We start from the raw sequence: 12,152 nt of genomic DNA on the forward strand, positions 1-12,152 counted from the left end.
ATATATATATATATATATATATATATATATATATATATATATATATATATATATATATATATATATATATAATTGTATAATCTAATCAGGGGGAAATAACTTTTACAAATTACCAATGATGTGTGCGTGTGAGTGTGTTCATATAAGTATCTATCTATCTATCTGTCTATCTATCTAAGGAAATATCTGACTTAGAACACCGACGGACAGACAGACATAGATTGATCCGCATTGTTTTGGAGATGGGAATCCTCCGCTTCCTTTGTTCAGCAGATGAACGAAAAAGGATCCCTTGAAGTTTTATACTTTCCATAAGAGGAGAGAGAAAAGGATACCATTAAAAACAACAAATACTTCATTTGTAATCCCACATTGAGAAACATCCTATGGAAGAGAAATTTTGAGGTCTATATATCTGCTGGTCAATTTTTTTTTTCAATTTAGGATTTCTCTAGATGAAGAAAAATTTGTTTATTTTTGCTAATATGGATTTGGTTAATTGATATCTTTAAATTTTCCTCTCTCTCTCTCTCTCTCTCTCTCTCTCTCTCTCTCTCTCTCTCTCTATATATATATATATATATACATATATATATATATATATATATATATATATATATATGTATGTATACAGTATATATATATATGTGTAGAATGTGTAGAATGGCTGAGTCGTTAAGTCAATGGAACATCAGTTTCTTGGGCCCGAGTTCGATTCCCCGGCCGACCAGAAGCTATTATCTTTGAGTTGATTCCCTCTTGGGTCTCTGATCCCGACGTAGAGAGAATCCAGATATTAGGAGTATAATATATGGCTTATATGAATATATATATATATATATATATATATATATATATATATATATATATATATATATATATATATATATATATATATATATATATCTTTCCTTGCCATTACATACCTCAGATAGGTCTATCTGCTGAGTCATCAGCAGCCATTGCCTGGCCCTCCTTGGTCCTTGCTTGGGTGGAGAAGACGATTAAGCACTGATCATAGTATATATGGTCAGTCTCTAGGGCATTGTCCTACTCGATAGGGCAATGTCACTGTCCCTTGTCCCTGCCATTCATGAGCGGCCTTTAAAAAAAGTTAAGTGTAACCTTACCATTTTAAGACGTGGTTTGGTGATATTAAATTTTAGAATCGGCTCCGGAATTTACTTGTATATCTGTGTCTCTGGTTACTAATCTTATCGTCAGATAATATATCGATTTTGTTTAAGAGAGAGAGAGAGAGAGAGAGAGAGAGAGAGAGAGAGAGAGAGAGAGAGAGAAAAAAAAATAATAATGATAATGATAATAATAATAATAATAATAATAATAATAATAATTATTATTATTATTATTATTATTATTATTATTATTATTAATATTATTATTATTATTATTATTATTATTATTATTATTATTATTATTATTATCATTATCAATAATAATAATAATAATAATAATAATAATAATAACAACCTTTATTCCAATAATACATTGGGTTTTCTATATACATCAGGTCACCAAGTTTAGAAAACGTACATTAAAGCTATAAAAACAATAAAATCATAGTATTCTATCACATATTACATAAAACTTGAATAGAGAGAGAGAGAGAGAGAGAGAGAGAGAGAGAGAGAGAGAGAGAGAGAGAGAGAGAGAGAGTCTTGGAGTGTTACATTCTGAAGTTCCTTTGAGTCGAGATTGACTGCTCCAGATAAATGAGATTAAGCACATTTTTTATTTTTTTTATTGGAAAATATTTATTAAACTTATTGCATAAAAAATCAATTTGAATAGACAGGGCTTAATTAATTAAATCACAGAGTGCCTTTATCTTCTCATTTTTTTTTATTTTTTTATATTTACTTTGAATCAAAACGGGAAAGTTAATGAATAAACTTTTATCGTGGTTGGCTGGGGGGGGGGGGGGGGGGGGGTTTGAAGTTTTTATAACCCATATTGCATAAATCGATTTTCTGAGACTTTTATGGTTCATTATTATCAAATATTATTGTTATTATTTTCCTAATCTCATTTCCGTTATAAGTGTCTGACTCAAGTCTTTTTACCTCCACTAACGAAGTTGGAAGGAGGTTATGTTTTACCCTATTTGTGTGTGTATGTGCGTGTGTTTGTTTTAAACAGCTTCCTGGCCACAATCTTAATCTTAGAATAATTAAACTAACAGGGATTAACTGTTATGTAAAAAGCTGGAAGTTATTAAATTTAGGAAGCCCAAGATCAAGGTAGAGCAAAATGTCGAGAAATAACCTGCCGCTGCGGAGGTCTGCGCCCCTCTAGTTCTTATAATTGTTACTCTTTGTATCAGTTATTCCTTAAGATACTTGATATGTATCATCCGACCCAAGAAAGAAATATCTCTAATGTGGACTTTTTTTTAAAGGGAAATGGAGATCACAGCACTAAGGACAACAAGAACAGATAAAAGATAGATAGATAACGGTACATACATAGTTGACAAAAAGTGTCAATTATTGGACGCAAAATCTGTTCTTCGAGTAATTTATTATTATTATTATTATTATTATTATTATTATTATTATTAGGTAAGCTATAATCCTAGTTGGAAAAGCAAGATGCTATAAGCCCAAGGGTTCCAACATGAAAAAGTAGTCCAGTGAAGAAAATAAAAAGGGAAATGAATAAACTACAAGAGAATTAATGGACAATTAAAATATTTGAAGAACAGTAACAACATTAAATAGATCTTTCATATATAAACTATGAAAACTTGAAGAAAAAAACAAGGGGAAGATAAATATGACAGAATAGTGAGCCCGAGTATACACTCAGGCAAGAGAACTCTACCCCAAGACAGTGGAAGGCCATGGTACAGAGGCTATGGTACTACCCAAGACTAGAGAACAATGGTTTGATTTGGAAGTTTCCTTCATCTAAAAGAGCTGATTATTACTATAACGGATACGTCTTTGCAACAGAAATTCTTTCAATAAAAGCAAACTAGAGAGGCACTCTCTTATTTCTCGACCTTTTGCTCGACCTTGACATGTATTGATTGGCGTGGATTTTCATACTTTCAAATATGAACCAAGTTTAAAGTCTCTGTGACAACGATGTCCAAACTTATGGATGATTACGTGAATTGGACAATTTGCTTGACCGTGAACTTGACCTTTGACTTTGACGTTCCCAAATTTAATAATTTCCAGCTTTTTACATAACACACAAACACACAAACAAGCACAAACAGGGGCAAAAACATAATCTCCTCCCATGTTCTTTGGCAGAGGTAATAAGCGAACGAAAAAGTAAAAACATAACCTCCTTCCAACTTCTTTGGCAGAGGTAATAAGCGAACGAATAAGTAAAAACATAACCTCCTCCCAACTAATATGGCGGAGGTAATAAGTGAAATAAAAAGTAAAAACATAACCTCCTCCCAACTTCTTTGGCGGAGGTAATAAGCGAACGAATAAGTAAAAACACAACCTCCTCCCAACATCTTTGGCGGAGGTAATAAGCGAACGAATAAGTAAAAACATAACCTCCTCCCAACTTCTTCGGCGGAGGTAAAAAGCGAACGAATAAGTAAAAACATAACCTCCTCCCAACTTCTTTGGCGGAGGTAATAAGCGAACGAATAAGTAAAATTAGGATGTAAACCCCGGAGTTACCTTGTATCATAAATTTCTTGATGACCCGATGGAATCTCGTGCCTTCGTACTTCAACCCGTTGTAGCCCTTGGTGGCAAACGTGATGAAGTTCTTGACCGTCTTGGGAACCGTTTCTCCGAAGAGACCGAAGACCATGGTGCCCAGGGGCTTGCCGTCGACGTCGATGTCGAAGTAGACCTCGTGGGTCACTTTGTAGTATCGTGCCTGTTGGGGGAGAGGAGAGGGATTAATGCAGCTTTTGTTAGAGGTGTGATTATCTTATGTGTCATACATACATATACCAAAGGCACTTCCCCCAATTTTGGGGGGTAGCCGACATCAACAATGAAACAAAACAAAAAAGGGGACCTCTACTCTCTACGTTCCTCCAACCTAACCAGGGACTCAGCCGAGTTCAGCTGGTACTGCTAGGGTGCCACAGCCCAACCTCCCACATTATCCACCACAGATGAAGCTTCATAATGCTGAATCCCCTACTGCTGCTACCTCCGCGGTCATCTAAAGCACCGGAGGAAGCAGCAGGACCTACCGGAACTGCGTCACAATCGCTCGCCATTCATTCCTATTTCTAGCACGCTCTCTTGCCTCTTTCACATCTATCCTCCTATCACCCAGAGCTTTCTTCACACCATCCATCCACCCAAACCTTGGCCTTCCTCTTGTACTTCTCCCATCAACTCTTGCATTCATCACCTTCTTTAGCAGACAGCAATTTTCCATTCTCTCAACATGGCCAAACCACCTCAACACATTCATATCCACTCTAGCCGCTAACTCATTTCTTACACCCGTTCTCACCCTCACCACTTCGTTCCTAACCCTATCTACCCGAGATACACCAGCCATACTCCTTAGACACTTCATCTCAAACACATTCAATTTCTGTCTCTCCATCACTTTCATTCCCCACAACTCCGATCCATACATCACAGTTGGTACAATCACTTTCTCATATAGAACTCTCTTTACATTCATGCCCAACCCTCTATTTTTTACTACTCCCTTAACTGCCCCCGACACTTTGCAACCTTCATTCACTCTCTGACGTACATCTGCTTCCACTCCACCATTTGCTGCAACAACAGACCCCAAGTACTTAAACTGATCCACCTCCTCAAGTAACTCTCCATTCAATATGACATTCAACCTTGCACCACCTTCCCTTCTCGTACATCTCATAACCTTACTCTTACCCACATTAACTCTCAACTTCCTTCTCTCACACACCCTTCAAAATTCTGTCACTAGTCGGTCAAGCTTCTCTTCTGTGTCTGCTACCAGTACAGTATCATCCGCAAACAACAACTGATTTACCTCCCATTCATGATCATTCTCGCCTACCAGTTTTAATCCTCGTCCAAACACTCGAGCATTCACCTCTCTCACCACTCCATCAACATACAAGTTAAACAACCACGGCGGCATCACACATCCCTGTCTCAGCCCCACTCTCACTGGAAACCAATCGCTCACTTCATTTCCTATTCTAACACATGCTTTACTACCTTTGTAGAAACTTTTCACTGCTTGCAACAACCTTCCACCAACTCCATATAACCTCATCACATTCCACATTGCTTCCCTATCAACTCTATCATATGCTTTCTCCAGATCCATAAACGCAACATACACCTCCTTACCTTTTGCTAAATATTTCTCGCATATCTGCCTAACTGTAAAAATCTGATTCATACAACCCCTACCTCTTCTAAAACCACCCTGTACTTCCAAGATTGCATTCTCTGTTTTATCCTTAATCCTATTAATCATTACTCTACCATACACTTTTCCAACTACACTCATCAAACTAATACCTCTTGAATTACAACACTCATGCACATGTCCCTTACCCTTATATAGTGGTACAATACATGCACAAACCCAATGTGTCATAGACATGAAAAAATAAATTTGGTACCAATGAAATTGGTTAAAGAAGATAGTGGATTTCATCATGAAAAAATGAATTTGGTTAATGATGGGGGACTTCATCATAAAAAAAACTGAATTTGGTTAAAGCAGATGGTGGATTTCATCAGGAAAAAACGAATTTGGTTAAAGAAAATGGTGGATTTCATCATAAAAAACTGAATTTGGTTAAAGCAGATGGTGGATTTCATCATTAAAAAATTAATTTGGTTACCGAAGAGGGTGGATTTCATCGATGAAAAAATCATTTTGATAAAGAAGATGGTGAATGTTTTAATGAAATAAGTAAATCGAAGATATATCATATCCATTGGTGAAATGAGGTGATGGTAAATGTAGCGTAATTTGTGCAGTTTATAATTGGGTCTGAGGTCCCATCATTCATCCAGTTATGCTGATTATTTTCAGTTATGGTGTCTGTGCTCAGAAGCTTCTCTATACACTAGCACAGTACATGGTACAATGTAGGCCTTACCAAAGGGCCTTAGCAGCATCTTTTCGGCTGATAGCTGCACTTACTTTCCAGCATATGATTTTACCTCTGTTAGCGTTTCTTTTCACCCATATTGGTTTCATCTTTACTTCGTGCTACTGCAGAATTTTCTTGAAGTTGTACTTCAGCTTTGAATGGCACCTCAGCCTCAGTGGAGGGCCATGTGGCTGTTATAGGCTTAGAAATGCCAAGAAAGAAGATGAAATTAGATCAAAGAAAATTACAAGTAAATTTATAAAATATTTCCTGACGTAAAATCAAATTGTCGACACGTTTAAAAATTGCTAAGAGAGTCTTGTGACAGTGGGGAAGATAAAACGAAAGCCCTTCAACCTATCTGTCGGTGTACAGATGATATTCCCTACTGATGTTAGCCTTCTGGAAGAGTTAAATACCTTTTAGAGACTATCAGAGGAAAGAACTCCCAGTGATATGGCCCAAATTCCGTAAATCAAATCAGGTTCGCTGACAATATAAGCTTATGCATTATATGTTTTAATAGGGGAGGATAGCTCGAACTATTTTGAACTAGTCAAAAGACTGCAGGCCAGCCTCTATTATATTTTAGATATTTTAGATTGTACTAAATTAGTTGAGTCTTTACCTGAAATATTTCTGATATTTTGAGTAAATCAGTTATGATTAAGCTCTCAAATTCAAGAGAACCAATATAGATAATTTTTAACTAATTCGCTCTTTACTGTTTGAATGATGTGTTTTTGAAAGCATGAATACTTTTTTAATTCAATTTTATTTTTAATCATACAAATGTGATTATATAAAAAAAATTGTCTGTGAATACATATGTGCTTGTCTTTTTGACTTTTAGCATGGACAATTTTTCTTTATCAAGTAATTATCTTTTCATTCCCATATGGCCTCAGTTTCTTATGCTATCTAATGTATTAACCCTTTTACCCCCAGTGGACGTACCGGTACGTCCTTGCAAAAAACTGTTATTTACATTTTTTTTTGCATATTTTTGATAACTTTATGAGAAACTTCAGGCATTTTCCAAAAGAATGAGACCAACCTGACCTCTCTATGACAAAAATTAAGGTTGTTAGAGTAATTTAAAAAAAAAATATATAGCAAAATGTGCTTGAAAGTTCCAAATAGCTTGGGGGTAAAAGGATCTATGAAATCACAAAATTGGCAATAATCCCAGTAATCAATACATCCTATTAAACATGCTTCTCGGTCCTAAAGAGCTGTAGGCCAGTTTTAGGCAAGCCATGAGCCATCATATCAGGCCGTGTGCAAATTCTCTGTTTAGATTACCCAATAGACGAGGAAATTGAACTGTTTGTAATATAACTGTTGGAGAAGTTAGCTGAACTGAGCACACGTGGGAGGATTTTGATACTGAGGCTGTTGGCGAAAAAAAATGATCGAAGTGGAGGGACTACTGTATGTGATTCGCGAGTATACATGATGTCATATGTTTTAGAAATAAGAGCAAGATTATATTAAGACAGCGTGTCAGAACTAATTAAGTTTCTAAGAAGAAATATATTAAGGGAAATACTAGCAGTGGTACCTTGGTTTACAGGTTTAATTCATTTTGGGAGGGAACTCGCAAACCAAAATACTCGTAAACTAAAGCCATTTATTTCCCATAAGAAATAAAGGAAATATACTTTAATGCATTCCACGCGTCCATATACACATATATACATAATTTTTAAGATCAAGGAGTGTAGGTTAGCCTTTTTTTTATGAAAAATTAATTGAAGGAAATAATTTTCCCCTATTTTTTAGGTAGTCTTATTTGCTGGAGTTAAAAGATTTAATCATGTTTCATGACAACTATGCTGGACTGAGCAGGTCTTTATAATTCTGTAATAAGTTATTGGATTTTTTTTTTAAAGATTGAAACAATCATCTGAGTTCGCATAATTTCTAAAAAGGGATTTACTTTACTTTACTTTAAAGGCTGCTTTTCTGGTCCTATACAGCAGGGGAACCCTACTTTTCGGGTTCTATACAGCAGGGGAACCCTACTTTTCGGGTCCTATACAGCAGGGGAACCCTACTTTTCGGTTCCTATACAGCAGGGGAACCTTACTTTTCGGGTCCTATACAGCAGGGGAGCCCTACCCTACAGGACCTTCACAGTCATTTTATCATGTTCATTCTAAAGCATTTAACATTTCACACCGCATATTGCTCGTCCATTGTCAAATCCACACTATCGAAGCACTTAAAGAACAAGAAAGTCTTCAGTTTCCTCCTGAAATCCTTAATATCTTCAGTCTTTCGGATGTCCAGTGGGAGCTTATTTTATAGTCTCGGGACTGCATATTTAAATGCTCTAGAACCTACAGTATACATATATCTAGGTTCTGATAATTTGAAACAATCTGTAAATATTTTCATATCATAATGATTTGTTGGGAGCAATTCTCTTAGACATGATTAATCTATGAAGAGACGCCTAAGCTTGTGATGAACTATTAGTAATCATATTTCCCCCTTTTCAAGAGGGAGAATTTACTTGAGGGCTGTTTATGAATGACCTTTTAAACAGTTTACCTTCAATATCACAAGAATAGATCTTGTTAATAACAACTCTTGATATGATTTGGCCTTTCTTTGGAAGTTTGCTGTTATATAATTAGTGAAAGTCAAAGGATATTGCAAGATTGATAATCTTGGTTGTTTTCGTTTTTATCGAGTTCAAGAGTGGGGATGATTTACTTGAAATAACGGGAAAAGTGGGGATGACTTACATAAAATAACGGGAAAAGTGGGGATGACTTACACAAAATAACGGGAAAAGTGGGGATGATTTACTTGAAATAACGGGAAAAGTGGGTATGATTAACTTAAAATAACAAAAAAAATTTTAACGATTTACTTAAAGTAACGGGGAAAGCGGGAATAGTTTACTTAAAATAACGGGGGAAAATGGGGATGATTTACTTGAAATAACGGGAAAAGTGGGTATGATTTACTTAAAATAAAAAAAAATAAAAATTTTAACGATTTACTTAAAGTAACGGGAAAGCGGGAATAGTTTACTTAAAACAACGGGGAAAAATGGGGATGATTTACTTGAAATAACGGGAAAAGTGGAGATGATTTTTTAAGGCAACGTGGAAATGTGGGGATGATTTACTTGAAGTAACGGGAAAAGTGAGGATGATTTACTTAAAATAACGGGGAAAGTCGGAATGATTTACCTAAAGTAACGGGAAATGTGGGGATGATTTACTTAAAATAACGGGAAAAGTGGGATTATTTATTTGAAATAACGGAAATGTGGGGATGATTTACTTAAAATAACGGGAAAAGTGGGATGATTTACTTAAAATAACGGAATGTGTGGATGATTTACTCAAAATAACGGGAAAAGAGGGATGATTTACTTGAAATAACGGAAATGTTGGGATGATTTACTTAAAATAACAGGAAAAGTGGGATGATTTACTTTAAATAACGGAAATGTGGGGATGATTTACTTAATAACGGGGAAAGTTGTTCTTAAATTTCTCTTGTAGTTTTCCTTTATTTCCTTTCCTCACTTGGCCATTTTCCCTGTTGGAGCCCTTGGGCTTATAGCATCCTGTTTTCCCAACTAAGGCTGGAGCTTAGCAAGTAATAATAATAATAATGATAATAATAATAAAGTAGAAATTTTCTAACCATAAATATCAGACGTTATTAATATATAGGCCTAAGAAATCTGATGCTAATGTCATTTAATAAAAAAAGTTAGATTTTAAAAATTATTGGTTAATTATCTAAGTACGAGATTATTTGATAAAAAAATATCTCATTAATGAAGCTAATATGAAATGATGGTTAATGGAATATAGCAGTAGGCAATTAAGCCTTGCTAATTAGTATTAAGGGTTGTGATGTCCTGAACGTATGTGGTAACGTCCTGACTGGTGATCGCCAGACTGGGATTCGAGTCCCGCTCAAACTCGTTAGCTCCTTTGGTCGCTGCAACCTTACCATCCTTGTGAGTTAAGGATGTAGGATTTGGGGGAGCCTACTGGTCTATCTGCTGACTCATCAGCAGCCATTGCCTAGCCTTCCTAGCTTGGGTGGAGGGGGCTGGGGCGCTGATCATATGTATATATGGTCAGTCTCTAGAGCATTGTCTTGCTTGATAGGGCAATGTCCCTGTCCCTTGCCTCTCCCATTCATGAGCGACCTTTAAACCTTTAAACCTCTGATGGACCAAATGAGGGCTGATTAAAAGGCCACTAAAATTGGCTTCCAAACAGGGGGCTGAGAGTCTTGTACGAAAAGAGGGAAAGACTTTCCGTTTAAAGGTCGTTCAGGACTGGAAGAGGCAAGGGACTGCGATAATGCTCCAGTTAGCAGGACAATGCACTAAAGACTGACTATATATATATATATATATATATATATGTATATATATATATATATATATATATATATATATATATATATATACAGAGTTTATAAGTCTACCTGCTGCGGAGTCATCATCAGCCATTGTCTGTCCCTCCCTGGTCCTAGGTTGGATGAATAGGCGCCTTGGGCGGTGACCATACATATATATATATATATATATATATATATATATATATATATATATATATATATATATATATATATATGGTCAGTGCCCAAACCCACTCTCCATGCAAGCAAAGACCAGGGAGGTCCAGGCAATGGCTGATGATGACTTCACAACACGTAGACTTATAAGCTCACCCATAACCCCGTCGTTAGCTCACAAAGATGGTGAGGTTGCAGACACTACAAGAAACTAAATCTTGATTGGGACTCGAACCCCAGCCTGGCATATCAGCATGCAGGGACGTTTCCAATAGGCCACCACAATCTGATGACACGAGATGAATAAATGAAAAAAGTAAAGACTCTAGGGGCACTAAGTAGAGCGCAGACCTCCGCCGCAGCAGCTTATTTCTCGACCTTTTGCTCTACCTTGACCTTTACCTTTGACCTTAACATATATTAATTGACGTGGATTTTCATACGCTCAAATATGACCCAAGTTTGAAGTCTCTGTGACAACGATGTCCAGACTTATGGCTGATAACGTGATTTGGACATTTTGCTTGACCCTGAGCTTGAACTTTGACCTTGACCTTCCCAAATTTAAATATTTCCAGATTTTTACATAACAGTTAATCCCTGCATGTTTCATTACCCTACGATTAAAATTCTGCCCAGGAAGCTGTTCACAAACAAACATACACGCACACAAACAGGGAGTAAATCATAACCTCCTTCCAACTTCGTTGGCGGTGGTATGACGGATAGACTTACACTTGATTGATTGGTGACGATCGTGACGAAGACCATTGTGGTGGGCATGATGATGATGAAGATAAACAGGCGGACCAGGGAGAATTTGGGTAATTTAAACTTCATCGTGCCCAATTTTGTAAAGATTCTCAGAATTTATAGTAAAAATTACCCTTTGGATTTCTAGATTCTGTCAGGGGGAGTTTGGGGGTTTTTGTACTTTTTTTAATATATATCAAAGTTTCATTTGATTCCAAGTTGTTATTTGTCACTCATGTACGTTTCGGTATATAGGAATTTTTATAGATTTTTTCTATATAATCCATTTATTAATACTATTTATCTTTATCTTGAGATTTTATAACACTTGAACCCCATGAATTTTAGGTCGTGATGAATGCAATGATCTCCCCTTGAAATGATTGTCACTTTTCGCTAATCACGTTCGCATGTCCAGTGCTTACAAAAGCTATGAACCAACTACCCGTGAAAGCGTCACTCCCTTAAACTAACAAATAAACCCCTCTCCTTCTCTTCCCCCCTTCCCAGAACCTCTACCCCCATCTGAAACATACCTCCCTCCATCCCTTCCTCCTACATAATCTTATATCCCAAATTAACAAACGTCTAGAAATCCATAAAAATTATCCTGGAAATAAGAAAACCTTGCATGGCTGAGGGTCATGAAAAATGAATCTTCCGTTATAATTAATCTGCTGTTTATAACTTTAAAATTGTTTTTAAATTCCAACAACGTTTCTTGGCACTGGTGCGCACATATCCCACCTGATTTCTATGGCTTCCA

At 36.2% G+C, this 12,152-nt stretch overlaps 1 protein-coding gene across 1 annotated transcript in view; it reads right to left on the reverse strand.

The window, feature by feature from the left end:
- LOC137640513 (peptidyl-prolyl cis-trans isomerase 6-like) overlaps nucleotides 1-11,840 on the reverse strand; it is a 34,887-nt gene extending 23,047 nt beyond the window's left edge. Inside the window, exons 1-2 of the mRNA XM_068373039.1 lie at nucleotides 11,369-11,840; nucleotides 3,672-3,876 (exon numbers count right to left, since the gene is read on the reverse strand). Of these exons, the coding sequence (XP_068229140.1) occupies nucleotides 3,672-3,876; nucleotides 11,369-11,473 (310 nt within the window). The 5' untranslated portion in view covers nucleotides 11,474-11,840. The remainder of the gene's footprint in view (nucleotides 1-3,671; nucleotides 3,877-11,368) is intronic.
- Between the last annotated feature and the right edge of the window lie 312 nt (nucleotides 11,841-12,152).

Source organism: Palaemon carinicauda, chromosome 5 (assembly GCF_036898095.1).
Source record: "Palaemon carinicauda isolate YSFRI2023 chromosome 5, ASM3689809v2, whole genome shotgun sequence".
NCBI classification, from domain to species: Eukaryota; Metazoa; Arthropoda; class Malacostraca; order Decapoda; family Palaemonidae; genus Palaemon; species Palaemon carinicauda.